This window comes from Terrapene carolina, unplaced genomic scaffold (assembly GCF_002925995.2).
Source record: "Terrapene carolina triunguis isolate 2854851 unplaced genomic scaffold, T_m_triunguis-2.0 Scaffold62, whole genome shotgun sequence".
NCBI classification, from domain to species: Eukaryota; Metazoa; Chordata; order Testudines; family Emydidae; genus Terrapene; species Terrapene triunguis.
Window position 1 is genome coordinate 11,840,961 of NW_020664413.1, and position 22,156 is coordinate 11,863,116.

Consider the following 22,156-nt stretch of genomic DNA (forward strand, 5'->3'; position numbering starts at 1 on the left):
CCCCCTGCCCCGCCTCTGCAACGGCCGCGGAGCGTGTGGCGGGGCCGGAGGCAGAGCGAGCCCAGGTGGGGAGGGTCGGGAAGCGGCGAGGCGGGGCTGGCGGCCGGAGGGGGGGAGGGAATGTGGCGGGGGAGCTGTGACCGTACAGGGAGATCCCCCTCCCCCCGCCGGTACAGGTACAGCCACAGCCCGAGCCCGCCCCGCGGGGCGTATCTCCCATCCTCGCTAGGCCTTGTGCTACGCCGCCCGGCCTGATTAGCTCCCTGCACCCACCGGCCCAGCCTGCTCCCGGGTTGTTTGCGGCGTTGGGCCCAGCCCCTGAGTGAGACGAGGTGGGGGAGGCAACATCTTCTACTGGACCCACTTCTGTCTCTTTCGCCGAGAGAAGTTGACCGAGCCAAGGCAGCACCTCCCCCCGCCTTATCTCGCTAGTAGCATCCCTTGTAGAGCGCCAGCAGGTGCCAGGCACTTGGTAGAAAGGACTGGAGCGTGTGGGTGCTAGGCAGAGACCAAAGAAGGAGAGGTGATAGTATGTATGGCCAAGCTTGAGCACGCAGCCTAGTAGTTTGACAATTTTTGTTTGGTAAAGGAATATGGATTTTTAGCCATCTGGCCTGGTAACACTGAGCGTAAAGAAGCAGGCATTTAACTAGCTGTCCTTGGCCAAAATACCCCATCCACTGTTGTGTTGTATGCCAGCTGTCTGTCTTGAGGCTCTAGGGCTGCTGCTATATGCGCATTGGGCTGTATTCTGTCCTGAATTACATCTAGTGGTATCTGTCTATAGTTAAAATGCTTTGGTATCTTTTGTGATGCAAAATCATGATGTCTGGGGCCAAACCTCTTCTGCATAATACCTATAAATGCATTGTTTGGCAATGAGAGGATTGTACAAAATATGTATTGCAGGGCACAACTCAGTGTTGTTTTCTGACTTTTGTTGTTTTCTCTCCTTTGATACTTGAACAGCTTCAGATCAGAGATCAGTTTGATATTTTAACAATCTGACAGTGAAAACCAACAACACAGGAGTAACTTATGACTGAGGTATAGTACTAATTAATCTAAACTGTATATTGCACCATATAATGTATTTATTAAAGATTACCTGCTGGATGCTTCTTTGTGTTAACATTTCTGGAATTAGCAAATTGGCAGGCTATAATGGACAGTACGGTCAAAGATGGTAGGCCCACAGTTGGACCTGCAGTACCGTTATAATTTTGCAAAAAATAACCCTAGCCTTTCACCCTGAACAAAAAGTTAAAGTACATTGCAAACACAGCACATGATAAACCAAAAAGACTAATAATTTTCCAGTATGAACTGCTGCACGTGCGTACACATCCATGTGGTATGGTAATTCATGAAAATCCTTTTAGGGGTATGTGTACACTGCAAAGTTGTCAACAGAACTTTTGTCTTTCACGGGTACTTAAAAAAGCCCCTCTGCGAAAGACAAAAGTTTTGCCGACGCAAGTGGCAGTGTGAACGCGGCTTTGGTGAACGCGGCTTTGTTGGCAGGCACGCTTTCCTGCCAACAAAGCTAACGCCGTTCGCAGGGCTGGAAGTATTTTGTCGGCAAAAGTGCCGACAGAGAGCGTTTACACACGCCTTGTCGCTAAAAGCTGCTTGGTGTAGACAAGCCCTGGGTGACTTTCAAGAGGGTTGAACACTCACAACTGCCATTCACTTCAGTTCTGAAATCAGGCTCGATCTGTATAAATACAGCCACTATGGTATTTTGTTGCTTTCTCTAGTTACCAAATGAAAATGCAGGCAATTATCACTATATGAAGGAAGAGAGAAAGCAGTGAGTTTATAGAAATGCCCCTGGCCCACACTATTTGTAGGATTGCTCATAATTGCTGTTCTTACTTTTAAATTAAAAGAATTACACTAAAATCTGTTTTGAATGGATGATTCTGGCAAAGATTTTCAAGAATAGAGTCCAGATCTTCAAAGGCATTTAAGCTCCTAACTTCCATTGAAATCAATTATCTAAATACCTTTGAGGATCTGAACTTCCACTGAAATCAATGGAAGTTAGGAGCCTAAATATCTTTGAGGATCTGGGCGTAGGTGCCTAAAGTTAGACTCCTAAAGCTATATTGAATTGCCCAAATAAGTGGCCTAATTTTCAGAAGTGCTGAGCAACCAGCATCCCCCACTGATTTCAGATTTTAAAGTTCTTGGCCTCTCATTAACAGTTATCTGTAAATTGAATTAAGAAAAATATGCCTGCTTCAAAATTATAGTTTTTAGTCCTCAGTGTGAGAAGTTTATAAAAACATGCGGCCTCATCCTGCAGTCCATTTTGATGTCAATAGGCATTTTGGCCTAAGTTTTCAAGAGTGAGTAATTATTTGGAGTACCTCAGTTTTCCCTAAAAGAGCCTGATTTTCTGAGGTAGGGTACTCAGCCCTTTTTGACAATCGGAGCCCTTCTAAGCTGTCGCCCCAAAACTGAGGTGCTCTAGATCACTAACCACTCTTGGAAAATTTAGGCCTTTACATTCGGAAAGACTGGAGGATTGGGCCAATTGACAGACAAGCACTTGCAACATTTCTGTGGGGTCGGGTGAATATAATTAATGTTTTACACATGCAGAAAGACTATCTAACCTAGTATTTTCACAAATTTCCTAAATGGAAAAAAGGTCACTGTGAATCAATGGTAGAACCATTATTACATCTTTGGAGCTCTTCTGCCTAGGTCTGTGTTTGGTTCATGCAGTGTTTCGTATGTGCCATATACAAGGCCTGTCGGTTTTCATTTTTAATTTATTTTAGTTTTTCCAGGAATGTATTAGTATTTATAACAAAAATTTAAAAATGGGTGAAAATTGGTGCAAAAAATTTACATCACAGCTTGCTGGGTAAATATCAGGGTTAATATCAAGGGACTGGAGGATGGAAAAAAAACAACAGATAGAGAAAAGTGGAAGAGGTGAAGGAGCTGCCATCTCATGCTGCCTCTTCCACCTCTTCTGCTTCTGGGCCCATTTGAGAAGGCAAGATGGTGGCTTGGTTACCAGGGCTGCCCAGGTTACTGAGCCACCATATCTTTCCAGAGTGGGGAGCTGGGTCCAGGGAGTTCTGGCACTACTGTTTTTTTAGGACTGGAGTGCTGATCTCTACTCTCACAAGTACTCATATATTTTTTGTACGATTGCCTTTCTTTAATAGACAGCCTCACATTTACACTTAGACTAGTTTATTGTTAACATAAATGCATCTACTTAATATAACATATTTTCTTAACATAATCAGTATTTTCATGTACTCGAGGGGTCCAAAATTCAGGTGAATATCAGTAAAAAAACACATAGGCTTTTATAAAATCCTGGACATTTTTGGTAAAAACTGAAAACAAAGGGCTTGACCGTATAGCAAGGATTAGAGGGCATTCAGCATGCAACTTTTACTTTGTTTGTGTTCAGGTCCCACAAAGTTGTGCATTGTCAAGTAATGCCCCAGCAGGCTCTATGCAGGTGACTCCAGCACAAAAGTCCACTGAATCATGGTGTCAGGTAAGTCCTTTTTTTAAAAACAGTAGAATGTGTAAATTTGCAAAGCTTTTTCACCCTTTGAAATGTAGATATAAATTGTTTGAGGAGTTAGCATGCAGTATTTAGTATAGTTTGGTGTATTTTTCTTTGCTTCTTGCAGATCATCACTGAAGGTGAACTGAGAGCCTTTTAAACTGCCATGAAAGAGCTTAAGTTCTGAGTTCCTTTTGTAACTGTGACATGTTATTGTATTTTGTTGATTGGCATTAGAAGAAGCGTTCCATTGTGCACACAACTAGAGGGAATAGTAGAATTATTGAATATTATTAGATAACTCTCTGAATTCAAAGTCTCCTCTCTTCCACCTCTCCTCCCATCTGTAGCAGGAGCAAGCAGAATGGGAAAACGTAAACAAATTATTAGTGCGACATGGCTTAAAACCTGTGTGTCTTGCTAAACCAAGAAACAGCAGAACTCTGACAGGTAATGAAGTGCTGTTCTCTAGCAACTCTTATTATTTAAAAATATTAAACTTAAGTTCATAAATCCTCTTTTGATATAACCTTCTCCACTTCCAAATGTTTATGGAGGTGCAAGTTGCCGCTCCTTTTATCACTGTCTTGTCTATCTTAAATGTCTACAGATACGATTGTTTTAGACAAGCACTCTTCACTGGGGATAAGACTTGCATTGAAAACACTGGTGGACGACACTGAACGACAACAGAAAATGATGCATGGCCTTATAGAGGCTAATCGCCAGCTTAGGTAAGACTTACTGTCAGTGAAAAGGAGTTTTTCACAAATGTGAAAACGTGTTCTATATTTATGCAAGAGGCACACTTTCTTAAAAATTACCAAACCATTAGTTAAACTTTCCTTTTTCTGAGTATTGGAGTTTTTATCCTCACTTAAGTCCAAATCCTTAGTTCTTTCGCACGGGATGTGGGATTTATGGGTGATGGGGGTACCTGGTCAGCTGCTTTGCCATTACAGCAGTTGCTTCTGTAGTCCCCTTACTCGGGGTTCTGGCCAATGGAGCTGGCCTGCCTCACTACCCTACTTCCATGGGCTGCTACTGAGAGTCCCCTTGTGCCATGTCTTTGGGGCCTATCCTCCAAAAGTACCAGTATTTCACTACATTACTGAAGTGAGTTTATTATAAATGAAGGTAGGGCTCCATTGTTTTGTTTTGTTTTAAATTAGGGATGATATACGCCAGGAGAGAGGTCGGGCATGTCGACAGGAACAACGAGCCAAAGAGTTGGAAAATGTTGTGGAGAACATCAAATCTAAAATTTGTCAGCTGGAAGATGAGTGTATAGCTAAAGTTTGCCAGCAACAGAATCAAGTGAAAGAACTTCAGAAAGATCAGCAAGCTTCACAGGTGCTTCTAACAGTAACTATTTGGTGACTCAAACCACAAATGCTTTTGACTGATTTAAAGGGCTTTTGAAATATTTTCAGTGATCAAAATAACAGATGTGAGAGTGTTATGGAGTTTAAGGCCAGAAGGGACCACCAGATCATCTTGTCTGACCTCTTGTATATCACAGGCCACCAGTGCTACCCAGCACCCTTGCACTAAACCTAGCAGTCACTATAAATTGTTATATTGTTTGTATTTATTATTTTGAACCCCTACACAGTTCTTTGAAGAGTAGGGTTGTAATAAAGAATAAAATTACCCCTTCCCCCACTTCTCCCACCTATTCACTACATGTAGACAGCAAGAACTTAGATTTTGTGAAACCATTGTAGTTTGCCAACTCTGTATCTTGTTTTACACACAATGTGCCATACTCCTTTTAGAATTTTCCTGTCCCCTATTTGCAGACAAAGTACCATCACCAAAATGAAAAGTTGCATGAACAGGAAGAGACTATTGCACGTTTGCAGAAGGAGCTCCATAAGGTTGGGATGGAAGAGCAGCAGCGTGTTGCCACACAGAACAAAATGTTCTGCCAGTTTTGCAAGCGAGCCCCAAAGTCTCTCTTAGATCAACAGTAAGCAACTCTTTACCACCATGTTCATAAGTGAGAGCCTGATAATATTCTATGTAAAATGAAGAAACCGTTTTTAAATAACTATTCATTATAGGGTGGAAAGCATGAACATCTTAGAAGTGCCAGTTTAGAAATTACAAGTCCTTTTTACATATCTGTATAATAATTTTTTATGTATAATAAAACTGAGTTGGGTAAGTAATTTCATAGAGAAGAACAAGAATTACAGCCCTTGTACGCTAGGTGGAAGCAAAGGGAAGAAAGCGACACCCTTTCCATATTGAATAGAATTCTAAATGGAGACATGTGTAACGTATACGACTATATCGGTTGATCCCATTCTGTATTTCTAAAAATTAGGCTGTAAGCTTTTCTTTTTTTTTCGTATTAAAGAAAGCAGCCTCTGCATAGAGTGTTGCCTTCACAGAGGCTTATGTGAATGCCATAGGAATTCAATTGGCAAGCTCTGTACCCCCTAACTTTCTTGTTAATGTTGGATGAGCAGGGGCGAGGCAGTTCCTCAGGTTGACTATTTGTTGGGAGAATTGTTCAATAGTTGTGCCTTGGTATTTCTTTTAGTAGATAAGACAGCCTCTCATCTCCAGTTCATGTCTAGTTTCTTTTTAAACGAGTGTCCATAGACTATCTGGCACTCGTGTGATCAGAATCCCTCCTATTAGGGTACTCCAGTCCTTGGACTTGAGGAACTTCGTCAGGTTGTTAGTCCTGGTGGGGATCTATTTGCAATCTGATAGGTATGTGAGGTGCTCCTTACTGCCACAGATTTGGCTTTTAACCGTGCACAGCGAGCCAACCTTCTTTTGAATGGCTGCCAATTTCAGCCTGGTACAGGGTTAGCACCTATGGTTTGCATAGCCTAGAAAGTTATGGCTATTTTGTGCTGCGTTCACTGAACTGATATAAGCGAGAAATGGCACAGATAGGAACTTTGGGAGATAAGCAATTGCATCAAGCGATTTTTGGTCACAATACTTTGATTATTGTATTTTAAAATTACATAGAATAATTGCTTGTGGAATATTTTTAAAGTTTAAAATACATTTCTTTCCTCCTTCAGGTTTCTTAGTCTAATTGATTATTATGAATCTCAGATTAATCAAATGAAAAAGGAGCTAAGGTAGGATTGATCCGTTCATTAGTAACTGTTGAATTTATGGTATATAAAGTTACATTACATACTTTTCCGGTTGAAGTCAATAGGAATTTTACCCTGGACTTCAGTGGGAAGGCTCTAAGGGTCTCAGCATCCTTAGCTACTGCTGAAACCAGAGGCGTTGAGGGAGCTCAGCACCTCTTGAGAGGCACTGAGCACCTTTCAGGGTTTGCCCCTAATTGAAAATTAAAGTGGTTAAATGATACATATTATGTGTTCCAAAAATCACTAGCATGTTAGAAGCAGCAAGGGACTACAATGGCCTTCAGGGTTAGATACTATGCCCTGATTCTGATCGGCATCCACGGCGGAGGAAGAGGGAAAGGTACACCACCAGCTTTGTTCGTGGCATAAACTAGAGTGGGCCAAAGATTGCTCCAGCTTTTGTAGCTGACTGCCCACAGTCAGGAGGCCATTCTGCAGTCAGGAAGTGCAGAGCATATACATGCCCCAGCTGTGCTGCCTTTTCCTCTGGCCATTGCCCCTCTGCTAGGGTCCAGGAGATAGAACTCCCCTGGCATAGCAGTTCTATCTGGTGGTGCAAAGCATCCAGCATGCAACTGACCCAATAATCTGAGATGATCTGCTTGGAAATTGAGCAGTGTAATCTGCTTGCATTGGGCTTCCCTCTAGTTGGTCCAGGGCATTTGATTCAGTAAATGAAATGCAGCCTGAGAGAAATTAGGAGGAGTGTGTGGTCTGAGAACTGGATACTGTTCTGCTTTTCATTTGTGGTCACATCATTTAGGGTAACTTCTGTTGGTTAAGCAATTTATTCATGTGTATTGAATTTCAGTAAAATGGAGTTTGTTTATTTTCCCCCTTCTCCACCCAAAGCAGATATAAAAAAGATACAGATCATGTGCAAGGAGAAGGAAAAGGCAAAGAAGAATTCTTAAATCTAGATGCCACACCTAACTATAGAGCATTGCTTACGGTATGGAACTGCTAGATATTAATAAATGCAGATCTAAAAACAGTGGTTACACGTGGGGAAAAAATAAATACTTGTTATGTATGTATTTGATTTTATTCTTCTACTCCCACTCTTGTCTGGGATTGTGTGCTCCGAGGAGGTAGGTTTGTTATTGTCTTAGCTGTTTATTCACATATCATCTAGCACAATGAGTTCTCTATCTTAACTAGGGTCTCAGGTGCTATCATAATATACATATTACAATAATATCTTGAGTTTACTGTTTTATAGATGTAAAAGTGCACAACCCGATTAGATGGGTGCTTTGATTAAGTATTGATTTGAAAAAATAAAGAGAGATAATGCAGTCTGTGTTGTAGTCTTTCCAGAATCAGCTCATTGAGACAAAAGCCAGGAAAGAACAACTTATGTGTGAAAATACAGATCTCAAGAAAGATCTGGAAATAAGGTGAGAAGTGAACATTTGTCTTTGGTAAAAGACATTTCAACAAACTTTACAGCTTCACAAGAAAAGAAACAAACACCATCACGACTCACCAGAAATTGTACAAATGCACCAAGAAACCTGCTATTAAAAACAATGCATAGAATTATCTAAGATGCTGCAGCAATAATTTGCTTTAAGGAGAACTATCAGTTACTGCATTGAGCATCCTGTCCTCCCCTGTTGGGTACTTGCTCTTCACTTAGTGGTCAGAGGCTGAGGATGTGCAGCCATTCGCACATGTGGGAGCCTGAGACCCCCTTGATGAGCCGACTGCCAGAAGCAGTTTGTAAGAATAGGATCTCTACACTAATAGCATTGTTACTGCTAAGGCCTACTTTGCGCTAGAAGAGGTTTGCTGGTGTAGCTAATACCAGCAAAAGCGCTTTTATACCAGCAAATCCCTGTCTAAACAGTCGTCTTGTGGATACAAAAATACTGCAAAATGCCTCATACTCCCAGTAGACATTGCTATACTAGCAAGTGTTCCTAGTGTAGCCCGACTTACAGTTAGACACCAATAAAGTATGATGTATAATAAAATATTTTCTTTTCAACAGACCAACTGCACAGGAATTAAAACTTTGCAAGCAGCAAGTGAAGAAATTGGAGAAAATGCTAAAGAAAAATATCAAGTAAGTATATTTAACTTTTCAACATAGTGTAAACTTTCACTACTATCTCTGGTGTTTTAAAAGTGAAGGTGTTCTACTGTGTACAATTTATATGCTGGCTCATGAACCTGTTCCATGGTGTCATTCATGAGACCGTGGTTTATGACCAATATTTTGCTGTACATATGGAGAAAGCTGGTGCATCTCTGAAATGATGGGATGACATCCAAAGAAAAGAGCTGACAATTCAGCTCTGGGCCCCATCTACCCTAGGTTTAAAACAATGTTGTTTCAGTTGGTTTTGAACACCGTTTCAGACAACATGAGAAAGGGGCCAAACCATTCTGGTGGTTTTTGGGAAGTTTACAAACTGTTCCAGCTATCTAGGCTAGAGTACTATTTCTAACCCAGTTAGGTCACATCCACACTGGTTGAATAAGCTGTTAGATACAGTTTTTGTTGCAACCTTGTTAAGCAAGAGTTTTAAAAGTTAGAAACCTAGCATAGCTGGAGGAGGTATTTATCTGTAGCATCATTTGACCAGATGTTTTCTAAAAAAGTAATCCTGTTTTTGCACGCGCTCGTCTGTGTATATGTGGAGTGCCATCTGCGTGCCTAGTTATACAGAACTTGGAAGACACATAGCTTATACACAAAACTTCAGGATGTGAACTTTCAGAGATATGCAACATTTTCTCATCTGTTAATTTTAATATATAATGTGGGTGGTGGATGCATACTGATAGGCTTCTCAGAATAAGTGCATCTTGAGGAGAGCTTGTTTGCCTCACACAGTAAGATAAGGAAGGTGTTCAAGAGGCAGTATGTAAGGAAGGCACTCTAGTACTATGTCAAAGAGTGCTATAAAAATGTTCAAATGCCTATAAAAACTGAAGACCAAATTCTGTGGTCCCTACACAAGTAAAATTCTCATTAATTTCAATTCATTGACCACTGTAAGAATTGCAAGAATTTTTCCATTAAAGGTGGGGATAGCTTGCAAAGAGCACGTGTGCATATGAGTTTAGAAAGGGATGACAGTGGAGATGTAGACTGGAATAGAATTGTGTAGTACCTTGAAGGTTAAGAGCAAAAACTTCTGAGGCTAGATTATGATACTCGAGTTGAGTAGTGTCTTACTCAAATAGTTGTCAGTGGGATTTATTGTATAGTCAGATACTGCTCAACATAAAGAGGGTAGCACAATCTAGCCCTTGCTAATCCATGCTAACCATAATTTAAATTGGTGGTATAATACTGCACACTGACCTTGCACCATCTAATCACAACTGGGGAATAGTGTGTTAGTGAGTTCAGTGTCAGCTTTTACCTTTGAATTTTCATATGTTTAGTGTTTAGGGCACAACTTTTAATTTTAAAACTTTCTGTTTAAGATGATCTGATTTCAATAATATGATGTAAATGGAAAAAAGTGCACATATAAAGCTGTCTGTGTAAATATAAGAAGACTAAAAAAGATGGAGATTTTAGCTGTAAGTGCCAGTGTATTTTTCCTCTACTCAGGTTGAAACGAAATGCTGCTATTGGGAGACCTTGTGTGAAATGCTGTATTTGTTTTGCATGTAGATCATACGGGATTATTAGGGGAGAAAAGATCAAAGAAAACAATGAATCTGAGAGTATGACAGGAGAAGATCAGCTACAAGCAGGTTGCAGGAGATACTTACAGGTAGAGATACACATTTCAGATGGATTATAGCTAACTGTTCTATAACAAAACATAAAAGACTAATCTCGTATAACTATTTAAACTTAAGCATGTGGTGTTGTGATTCAGAGTTTTCATATGTAGTCCCATGCCTCATAATGTTTAATAGTCAGCATTTTTGCACTAAGGATAAGGCTATTTGGCATGAACCTATTATAATGTAAATTACCACATCAGATTGCAAGGAGGCAGAGAGAACGGATTGACAAAGAACAGAAGTGACAGTGCCTGAAACTCTTTCCAGGACAGAAGGCCTGCTCAATGCCCTTTGCAATACTTATGCTCCATGTTTAGGGCTTAAGAGGCGTGGAGGGACTGAAGTCATTCCTCTGTACTGTGGGGAAATTTCTCCCTGCAAAAAAATATAGCGGGTTAGCTAAATGTGAACTCGGGGGTAACAGTGTCATGAGGGACGAGTGTTACTGTGACATGCAAGGTGAGGTATGTTTACATTTTTGTATTTATTATTTGTATTATGGTAGTGTCTTAGATCCCGAGTCATGAACCAGGACCCATTGCGCTAGGCCAGTGGTGGGCAACCTGTGGCCCGTCAGAATAATCCGCTGGCGGGCTGCAAGACAGTGTTTATGTTGACTGGCCGCAGCTTCCAGTAATCACAGTTTGCTGTTCCCGGCCAATGGGAGCTGCGGGAAGCAGCACGGGCTGCAGGGACGTGCTGGCCACTGCTTACCGCAGCTCCCAGTGGCCGGGAACGGTGAACCACGGGCACTGGGAGCTGACTGTGGACGGTCAATGTAAACACTGTCTCGCGGCCCACCAGCAGATTACCCTGATGGGCCACAGGTTGCCCACCATTGCGCTAGGCACTGTGCAAACACAGAACAAATAAATGGTTCCTGCCGCAAAGAACTTACAATCTAAGTAAGCATTCTGACTTTTTCCCCTCTCCCCATCCTGACAAGGAAGTGCCAGCACAGTGCTCCTTTCACAGGTTTAGCGCCTGCTGCTTGGCACAAGTAGGAGACAAAAAGAAGCATCTTAAGCAGTTTTTCAGATTTTTCAAGCCCTTTACAAGTGAAGTTCCATTTGAAAATCACTCTGACAGAAAATTGTGAAAGGTCTAAGCTCTATGGCTTCTGTAACTTCCAGAGAAGTACACTTCATACCATCTACGTAACCACTTATCTAGTGGCTGTCAATCAAATACTGCAAATGTTTCTGAATAACTCAAATAGTGATTGGTAATGTCTAGCTACTGTAAAGAATGGAATTATCAGACACATAGATGAACGTGGTATGTTGGGGAAGAGACAACATGGCTTTTTTTAAAGGAAAATCATTCCTCACCAATCTAATAGAATTCTTTGAGGGGTCAACGGGCATTTGGATAAGGGTGATCCAGTTGAGATAGTATACTTGGAATTTCAGAAAGCCTTTGACAAGGTCCCCCCCCCAAGGCTCTTAAGCAAAGTAAGCAGTCATGGGATAAGAGGGAAGGTCCTCATAGATCAATAACTGTTTAAAATATAAGAAACAAAGGGTAGGAATAAATAGTCAGTTTTCACAGTAGAAAGAGGTAAATAGTGGGGTCCCCCAAGGATCTGTACTGGGACCAGTGCTGTTCAAAATATTCATGCATGATCTGGAAAAGGGCATAAGAAGTGAGGTGGCAAAGTTTGCAGACAATACAAAATTACTCAAGATAGATAAGTCCAAAGCTGACTGCGAAGAGTTACAAGGTTGACACACAGTCAACCTATGGAACTTTTGCCAGCGGATGTTGTAAAGGCGAAAAGTATAACTGGGTTAAAAAAACAATTAGATATATTCATGGAGGATAGGTCCATCAATGGCTATTACCCATGATGGTCAGGGATGCAGCCCCATGTTGCGTGTCCCCCTAAACCGCCGACTGCCAGAAACCGTTTGGACAATGGGATGGATCACCTGATAATTGCCCTGTTCTGTTCATTCCCTCTGAAGCATCTGGCACCAACCACTGTTGGAAGACAAGATACTGGGATAGATGGACCATTGATCTGACCCAGTATGGCCATTCTTATGTAGCATGCCATCACCTGGTCATGCCCAAGGCAAGCAGTAATGCTCTAGAGCTAATGTGTTCGCCATTAGCTGGCAACATTGCTATTACTGCTCCCTTTTTCTTCCCCGAGCCTGCTTGGCAGTCATTACTCGATAAACCTCACTATTCTGTACCAGTTACCTATCTTTACCTCCTCCCCCATTTGTGTGGATTAGCGAGGTTCTTCTGTTCATTTGAACAAACATAAAATGCTGCATGTAAGTGCCATGAAAACAATTTCCAAAGGAAACAAGTGGTTTTTTGCAATGGAATTGAATGTAAAAATGCTGGCTAAAATTTGCACATTTCATTGGTTGAATTTAGGTCTGTATAGTAGCAGATGTTGAGATGTGTTGTAATGCATACCAAACCTCTGAGTGAGACTCTGTCCTTTTGTGTACACCTGTTTTGAGGGCCTGCAAAATAACTTTTTGAAGCTTGTCTTGTAAGATTTTTCTCTAGTCCTCTCTTGTGAAGTGTGCACACTTTTTTACTGTTAGTGAACATTTTAGTAAGTGGCTTGTAAATGGTGATGTGACTGACTAGATCTTTGTCTTTGAATCAGTTATTTAGATTAGTGTTGAAGTATACAGATACTATTGTACAGTGTGAATGTGTAACTATTGAAACGACGATGATATAATTTCCTAGGCTAAATAACAGCATTGTGTTAATTATTTGAGCAATAAAAACATTTCTTTGGTGTTAAAGGTGCTGTCCAGGATTGATTCTGTTATAAGTAGTCCAAGAGCTCCTCTGGTAATATATAAGCGGAGTAAAGGGCCAGTCCAAAATTACATGAAAGAGAATGGACAAGAATGTGGTTTTGAACACCTTCCTCCTACAGTGGAAATGTGGGCAGACCAGCTAATGTCCCTAAAGGTAATAAATTATTGTACTTAGCTTTGCATTCCTTAACTGGTGACCATCTCTTTCTTTCCATTTCTACGTTAGCATATGTAGCTTCCAAATCTATTATGGCTTAATTTAATTTTTAAAAAATTCTTACGTTATTATTCCAGTCACTTCATTCACGTACTCTTTTAAAATGTAGTATCCTGGATACAGCTAAGTGATTTTTGTTGAAAAATGGAAATTTGGTGACACTGAACCACTTTGCAAATTCATGTCTTTTGCCGGATGGTTCATGGAAAACCCCTTTTCCCAAAACAACTTAAAATCAAAATGTTTTGTTTCATTTCAAAACAGTGTTTCAATGCTTCAGTTTGTAACAACTTTTTGTTCTAAAATTTCCTGTAATTTTATTTAAAAAAAAAAATCATTTGTGTAAAAATGGTCAAAATTGAAACAGAGATTTTCATTTGACCTGAAACTATTTTTTTTAAACTTTCTGAAGTTGCCAGTGAATTGAAAAATCAATTATTTACCAAGCTATAATCCTGGATAGGTCCTGTGGTATGGAAAAGGATTAAATATCTTCCTCCACTCAAATATTGTATCATACAACACATTTGGATTACTCTGAAGAGTCCCTGGGAAAAAATCATAGAATTTATATTCTGTGTATTTTATGTTCTTGTGTTCTATCTTTTCCTTTTTGCCAGACTGTTGGCTTTTTGGTGTAAATAAAGATGTTATGCCATTCCCACTGTAACAAACTACTAGGATCTGTTAACAAAATTATACTAACTACACGTTTAAAAAAAAAATCACACATGCACCCAGAACAGTGATGTTCTACTTGGGCCTGAGAATAAACAAAGAGCTTCTGTTTACTGGTTTCATGGAAACTAAATCTAAAATCTGTAACACTAGATTATGCATCTTGCACTAAATCAGTTTGCCTAATTCTTATTTATAAAATTATTAATTGCCTGGTATTCTACTTTATTAAGAGTTGTGCCTTATTTAACAGTTACATTATTTGTTATTAAAGGACTTGCATAGATCCCTGAGAAAGCTATCACTGGAGTTGGTGCCCTGGCACACTGTAGATGCACTTAACATCACTGAATGCATTCGAGTTGAAGACCTACAATTCATAGTAGATACAATCTTGGAAGAAGTAGAAAATAAGGAAAAGGTAAGTTTTTGGAAGTTTAATGTTTTCCATTGCAAAAGCTACTCTGAAATCCCTATTAGTATTCCTTGTATATTGATTAGAGTTGTGCATTTGAAAGCCTGTACAAGGTTTCGGAGCAAGATGCATGAAAATAAATATTATGGCAAAAACTATTAATATAGTTTAATCCCAGGTGTAACTATTTAAATCAAAGGAGTCAGACAAGGGATGGATTTGGCTTAAGACGTGTAATCATCATTTCAGCTCTTATCTTATTTTGTCTATTTCTAAATCAGCAAAGAGAATCCTTAAATATATTCCCCAAACCATTAAAAAGTGAGGTTACCCTCATATCAAAAGAACATTTGTGGACATTTCTGGCTAAGAACTTTTAAAGTATGTCTTTCGTCTGAATAAATTCATTCCTAATCATTTAATAAGAGAAGTCTATTTTTCTTCAGAGCCTAGTTTAAATATGTTCCATGGCTTAAAGGGTATTGCTAACTTTCTCTAAGAAATTACTTTTTGTGCTTGTTACAGAATGGCCAGATGCCTTCGTTACAAACATTGTACGCAATTGTGTCTCACTTCCAAAAGTTGTTTGATGTGAGTTCTCTGAATGGAGTTTATCCGCGAATGAATGAAGTTTACACAAAGCTTGGAGAAATGACCAATGCTATGAGAAACCTCCACGAGCTCTTAGAACTAGGTAAGGACTTACTGCCTTTCACTTAGTCACTTTACAAGTAACTAAAAGTTGGTTGAGAAGAAGTTGGTCTTGACACAGAGAAGAGGATGCACTAGCTGTGTTGTGAAATGAGTAGTCAGTCACAAGGGTTTGTGAGAAGAAAAATAAAAACATGGCAGGGTCACTACCCTTTAGTTTGAAGAGGGGAAGCTCATCTGTTATGGATCAACAGGATCAGTGCTATGCCACAGCTTTTAAACAGTCTCTTGGAGGAACCCTTCAGTGTGCCAGACCCCAAGGAGTCTCATTCTTCCTTCAGGGTAAGCATCACTGCCTCCTAGACTCAAGGCTCTGGGCTCCAGCTCACCATGAGCTCTGCCCAGCAAGTCCAACTGAAATAGGCTCCCTGTAGAGACTTGTACAGAGACTAATGCACCTCAGCAAGTATTTACAGTGATACCCAAGTAGCCTTTCAAAACAGTAGGATTTATTAGTCAACTGGAACACAGCATGGAAAGACATAAAGGTTAAAGCATAGTCAATTCTGGTCAAGCCAGAGCAAACCAACAGTTAAGTTGTAGCATGTTCCATCTTAGGCCCTGTCTCTCTCTGACCTCTTTAGTTAGCCCCAGGAGAGAGCAGAAGTCTGCACTTACCCTTTGCTGGTCACATCCCAGTCCTTTGTTCTCGAGCTGAAGTCTCTCCTCGGTTTCTCTGCCGAGTGTCAGTTCACGAGTCAGTGGCGCTTGCATTGTCTCTTTAAATCCCATGTTGATCTGGGTCGATTTCAGCCACTTCCTAATGACTTTTCATTCCACCCAGACAGTGAGGTGACACACACATCTGTGCTGGAGCAATGTTAACCCCCCACTGGAGAGCAATGCAAAGTATAGAAGGAAACTGAGGCACACATAGGATTTGAAAAACTTACAGAAAATTCCCACTTTGTCACACCATCATCTGTGTGATTGTTGTTTGACCTGCAGCATTCTGTGACTGGGAAGAGGTGGTGATTGAATAATGAACGGAAGCAACGCAAGGAAACTTCTGTTTTTTTTTTTTTTTCAAAATATTTAATTAAAAACACTAACATCTTATATTACATCTATCTATTGACCCTCTGATTGTTTTACTTGTACATTATACTCCTTTCTCTACCTGAAGGTTGAGAGTTTAAAAAAAATCAATTTTCGTCTGCATTTGGAGATCTTCTAGCATGTATTGTGTTACTACAACTTAAATAACTGAATCTGTCCTCTTAACAGCCATTCTCATGCTGTTGTAGACATCTTTTATGGCTCTCCTCAGTGACTTTGCTTTTCCATGTCCAATTTTCAGTCGTTTTTTTCCATAGCTTGCTTGCTTAATTTTTTTTTCTTCCTTGTACTGTTTTTTTTACAAAAAATTAGAATGTCAAAAATGGATCTGTACAACTCAAGAGAACCTACTCAGTTACTCCCAGAAGCAAATAACTACCTTGCTTACTGGTTTTTGTGTGATCATGGACTAGCTGCTGCAAGACTCTTTCCTACCACACTTCCTGTTTGACTTACCAGTATGGACTAGCTGTTTGGCTGCTTTGGGGGTGCATATGTAAATCAGAGTAAAATACTGATCAGCCATTATATTGGGGAATGAAGGTCAGTTGTGTAGCCTGTTTTTTAGAGGCAAAATGGATGGTTTGGTCATTGCCTCTAGCAATTCTGGGTAGCCTTGGAGGTTGCATTCTTTCATAATAAATATATAGGAAGGGAAGACCTTGGGTGACTGAAGGAATTAATGTTACTGGGAAAAAATGGAGCTTTCTTCTGTCGGATCCTTGCTGCAGTTAGAAGACTTAATAGTTCAGCACGCTTTAGACCCATGTGATTTCAACTGAATTTGAAACCCTTGCAACAGAAGTGCCTTTTGAGCCATTAAGAGATTCCTCACTCTAAAACAGCTATACTGATCATGTTTTCAGCTAATAAAGTGAAGAGTTACAAGTTCTACAGCTGGTGTATCCTATGAATACTGAAACATGTGGTGTATTTAGAAAGCGGTGTGAAAAGGTTAGTGAAAGCAGGGATACTAGGATTGCTTTGTGCATAGAATACTTCCATGTTGTTGCTATTTTGGAAGCTATGACACGTTTGTTCTTTCCAGATCATTCAGCCCCACCTGCTGTACTGGTGAACACTGTTGGAAAGCTATGTAAGGTAATTAATGAAAACGTGACTGGACAGGTAGAGCAGCTGCTGGGGACCCAAGACATTCAAAGGTATTTTGGCTTCTATAACAGGTGTTATAACACATGATTGAGTTATGAGAACTGGCTAGGATTTCTTTATAACTTTCAGCATCACCATTTTTAACTCTTACACAAGTGGACTGGAGAACTGGCCTCAGGAAAATGTTTCCAGGCTGCACTGGGAGGGGGAAAAAACCTAAAAATTAAGGCCAAAGTCAAGATCTAAAGTTTCTATATTTTACTTGAGAATATAGTCAGTTTAAACCAATATCCTATTAAAGTTGTGAATTTTACAAGGGAGACAGAAAACAAATATTGCATGTGTGTGGTAGGAAGAACTACTATTACAGCTGAAACATCTTAATTGGATACTCATGGGGAAACTGGTTGGTTGATTTCATTGAATTAATCAGGCCTTGAGCTCCCTGTAAATATTTTTTAAAATTGCTTTTCTGATTCATAACGTTTTCACTTGTGAAAAATGTGCATAGCTTTAGGGCTTGTCTATGTGTTTGAACCCCCAGTGGGAAAGAACATTATGGGAGGCAGCTGCAGGTAGATAATGGTACATGAGGCTTTCCTCTTTGCCCCCAGGACATCCAGTGAAAATTAAAGGAATCCTTTCACTCAGTGTACAAGCAGCCTGTGAACCTCACTGGCTCAAGATATAATTGGAGAAAGGAGTTTAAACAGGACATTTATATAGATAACAGCCAGAGTCAATAATAGTCCCCTACTGCAAGATTTCTTGCACCTTCCTCCTAAGTAGCTGGTATTAACCCCTATCAGACAATATACTGGATTATATATACAGAAGACCACTGCTCCGATCCAATCTTGTAAAGCAGGGGTGGGGAAACCTTTTTTTCTATCAGGGGCCACTGACCCCCGCAGGGGGGTGCTGAGACTTGGGGCTTTCCCCGCAGCAGGGCGAGCCAGTACTTGCAGCTCCAGCCCCGCGGGGGGGGGGTGCGGAGGCTCGGGGCTTCTGGCCCATGGTGCGGACACTTGCTTCATTTCATGCGGTCTGCGGCAGCAGGCTGCAGGTTCCCCACCCCTGTTGTAAAGAACAAAGCCATGTCACTTACAGAAACTTCTGCCTTGGTTATGGCAAAACACAAGTTTGCACAGTTCCTTTGTATAAGTCATTTGTGCAGGACCATAACCTTAAAAAATTACAATTGACTCATTTCAGTATTATCAACAAACTGGAAGAACATGAAGACTTCTTTCCAGTATTTCAAGCACTTATTCAAGATTTACTGTGTGTTTTAGGTAAGTCATTTTTTACAAAAATGGTTTCAGCCAGAATTTCCTCAACCCAAAATGACCTTCAGTAGGAACGTCAATGTGTTGTTTGTGTACACAGTCGTTGTGTTCCTCGGCCTTAATTCCAAAGTCAGCGAGTGGGGCCAGTGACTGAACATCTGCCTCCACTTCTCTTCCCTCCCATCTCCCATTGTTACTAGCATGCCATGTATTGCTTGTTGCAGGGCACTGGCATGGGGAAGCAGGGGAGCCTCAGAGCAGGTGAGGTAGAACAAGTGGATCCTGGATCTTAAGTATGAGGTTTGCAGTGAAGATATGCTGTGTGCACAGCCAGAGTTAACATGGGAGCTACGGGAAACATAACAGCCTCACACTACCCCTCTGGCCCAAGTTTAGAGGTGCTTTCATCCCAGGCTAGCTGGCTTATCTGGAGCTGTGGGCTGCTAAGCCACTCACATGCTGATAGTCCTCAAGTCCCCCCATGTGCCTCAAAGAACCAGGGGAATATGGCTTTAGAAGTCGTAATGACTGTCCTCACTGGTACAGCACTTGCTCACTTATGTCATTAAGTGTAGCTGCTCCTGCTCAGACTAGACTAACCAGTGGGTGACCCTTCCTAACCCATCTTGGATCATGCATTCCTGGGTGAGAACTGCTGTTAGAGTATATAGTGAGTCATGCAGAAGAGATCTGTTTGTCACTTAGCTACATTCTTCACCCACCTGTGTGGGACTGTTGCCTGATTTCTGGTTGAAGAGTTTGGATGAAAATGTCTAGAGTCTTGCTAGTTATGTAAATAAGGGCTGGGAGCTGCACACTGCAAATGGCTACATGTTGCATTTCTGCTTGTTTTTAGAGGGTCATAGCCAGTATGATTAAACTTCTACTTCTTAAGGAAGAGTTAGTTTGAGGGTATACACCCTTCCCCAGGCCTGGCAGCAGGGTATTTACTAGTAATAGCAGTAGCACAGCTGAAACTGATTGGGCAACAAGCAGCAGCTGGATGCATGGAAAAAGGGGGCCTGACTGACTTGTTCCTCAACTTCAGGAGTAGATGGGATGGGTTTGCACGAGCAGCCTAAAGCCCTTGGTTATAGACTAGCATTGAAAGTCCATGACTTGACACCCCATCACCAGAGAGAACTTAAGTTTTAGATTAAAACCATAAAAGGGTTTATTTTCTCAGAGGACATCGATAACTTGTAGGCCATGTCACTGTTCTCTCTCTATACAAGTGTGTCATTCCTGTGCTTTAACTTATTTTCAGAGATCAGTAATCTGGATGACATTGTACCTGCTGTGCACAGTCTGAAATTGCTAGCTCGATGAAGATTTTAAATGTGTAAAACTCAGCTGTAAGTAGGACTAAGTGTTAAGACATTTACCGCTACCTCCAGCCTATTTGATCTTGATGTACAGTTTTATAATGTTTTGACTAAAATAAAAGTTGAGTAAAAACTTATTACTGCTGCACTCTTATTAGTCCATGACCAGGTTAGGGAAGAGATCCTGGTCCTGAAAGCATAAATAACTAGTCTGAAAAAAGAAGGAACAGAAAACTTAGCTTCAGTCCACCCTTCTCTACCCCATCCCTGGGTGGATTTGGTAGATCTAGTAGCTAAACAATTAATAGTTTGTTGTAAACTTTAAACATCTGCAGCAATAGTTTTATGTGCTGTAAAGCCCTTAACTTCTACTCAAAAGCAGAACTAACCCCTTCACTTAAATCACTGCAGAAAATACTGTATTAGAATTCAAGCATAAGATCCAGTTCTTGCTGTATGAATTAGTGACCCATTTATCTGATGCTTACCCACTATTGGACTCGTGGCTGGCTGCTGTATTGGCTTTTTGGGATATTGACCGTCATGGTTCTGGGGAGCAGGAGTTGGATGTTCTGTGATTCAGCCAGACTCTGTTAAGTTAGGAAATATCTTACAGCTAAAAACAGATATTTGAAACTTACTAGCTTTCAAATGCAGAGTGGAAAGCCTGTGCTGGTCTTTTGAGCCAGCTGTGCTACTGAGAGCTAGACCTTGGCTCAGGTTGCATTTGTCTCATGAACAAGACTAAAACCATCATTTTTAAACAATTTATTGTACATTTTGAAACTTTAAAAATATACTGAATTCCTGGAAGTATTTTGGTACATACTTGACCCATGTTTAAATAAAAACCTGTTAAAGATAACTACAGTTTTATAAGTGGACTGTGTATTAATAGCAAGGTTCACAAGACAGTTAAGTACAGTAATAATTTTCAACATTAAGGCATCAATTAAAACCCTGTTAATAATTTGGCACAGTTATTCACCCTGCTTTGGTGGCTCATTACATATATACCTTTCCAGATCACACCTATAAATTGGCTTTATAAAAAGCTCCTGGACAGTTGAATAGTAACACAATAGTATCTAGACTTGTATATCAATTGTAATAACTTTTTTTTGAAGCACTATCATCTTGTAATGGAGTGTTTTGAAAGTCTATTCTGCACCTGCCATAGTTTAATGCATTCTGTTAAGATACTGGCAGCCTGGAGAAGTGAAGTCTATCTTACAAAAAAGTCAGACCTGCTGTACTCTTGGGACTAAAGATATTCTTGTTTAAATGAACAATCAAATATGGAAACCAAAGTTTCTTTGAAGATATGCCTTGTAGGACTAATCCAAGAACAAATGCTTGAGTACCTAATAATACATTTAGAGCCAGTCTAAATCTGAAGATTTAAAATTTCTTGTATTCTTACCTTTTCTAAAATGATAGCCAGTCATTGAAAAAGGTAAACTATAAACATTTCACTTCACAACTTGCTTTGTGTACAATATTCTGAAGTTTTAAAATAGATTAGTTACAGAATCTACATATATACATTAATATAAAGAGTAAATCGTTATTGCATAAAAGGCACATGATACAGGACATCATCTTCTGCTCCGTCTCTTTGCCATCAGCTCATACCTGCAAGAGACATAATTTGCTGTCTTTAAAAACTATATTTGAAAGAAGCACCTATAAGAAAACAAAGTCTAGTGTAGTTTTAACAAGTGCCCTTTAGGAGTTTGACTCGTTTTGTGTGTGAGACAAGGTGGGTGAGATCTTTTATTGGACCAACTTCTGTTGGTGAAAGAGACAAGCTTTTGAGTTCAGCTTCATGTTTTTCAAGCTCCTCTCTTAGTGCAGGGGTAGGCAACCTAGGGCACGTGTGCCAAAGGCGGCACGTGAGCTGATTTAAAAATAAAACTTATTTACTTTACATACAATAGTTTAGTTATATATTATAGACTTATAGAAAGACCTTCTAAAAATGTTAATGTATTACTGGCACGCGAAACCTTAAATTAGAGTGAATAAGTGAAGACTCGGTACACCACTTCTGAAAGGTTGCCAACCCGTCTTAGTGTAACATTCATTTGTGTGGGCGTGGGAAAGAGCTACACAGCTCTTCA

General features: G+C 40.2%; 2 protein-coding genes across 6 annotated transcripts in view; one reads left to right on the top strand and one right to left on the bottom strand.

The window, feature by feature from the left end:
• Positions 1–18: 18 nt before the first annotated feature.
• Positions 19–20,170, top strand: CEP70 (centrosomal protein 70). 5 transcript variants are annotated; one of them, XM_024224518.2, is made up of 18 exons: positions 19–65; positions 970–1,047; positions 3,443–3,532; positions 3,895–3,994; positions 4,155–4,278; positions 4,717–4,897; positions 5,347–5,516; positions 6,595–6,654; positions 7,528–7,627; positions 7,987–8,075; positions 8,672–8,746; positions 10,313–10,415; positions 13,210–13,380; positions 14,396–14,542; positions 15,062–15,230; positions 17,355–17,469; positions 18,635–18,714; positions 19,976–20,170. In XM_024224518.2, the coding sequence occupies exons 2-18, from the start codon at positions 1,039–1,041 to the stop codon at positions 20,035–20,037; spliced, it is 1,845 nt and encodes a 614-aa protein (XP_024080286.1). In that variant the 5' UTR covers positions 19–65; positions 970–1,038; the 3' UTR covers positions 20,038–20,170. The 5 variants fall into 5 exon arrangements, with proteins under 5 accessions (XP_024080286.1, XP_024080291.1, XP_024048270.1 ...); XM_024224523.2 differs by having other exon boundaries at positions 7,531–7,627; XM_024224521.3 differs by lacking the exon at positions 19–65 and adding an exon at positions 147–176.
• A 738-nt stretch (positions 20,171–20,908) lies between these two features.
• Positions 20,909–22,156, bottom strand: part of ESYT3 (extended synaptotagmin 3) — a 56,480-nt gene continuing 55,232 nt past the window's right edge. The window contains exon 23 of the mRNA XM_026647765.2: positions 20,909–21,668. Within this exon, the coding sequence (XP_026503550.1) occupies positions 21,632–21,668 (37 nt within the window). The 3' untranslated portion in view covers positions 20,909–21,631. The remainder of the gene's footprint in view (positions 21,669–22,156) is intronic.

Coding starts and splice junctions, on each gene's coding strand:
- CEP70 (XM_024224518.2), top strand. Junction 13,381..14,395: donor ACCAGCTAATGTCCCTAAAG/GTAATAAATTAT, acceptor TTGTTATTAAAG/GACTTGCATAGATCCCTGAG. Junction 14,543..15,061: donor AAGTAGAAAATAAGGAAAAG/GTAAGTTTTTGG, acceptor TGCTTGTTACAG/AATGGCCAGATGCCTTCGTT.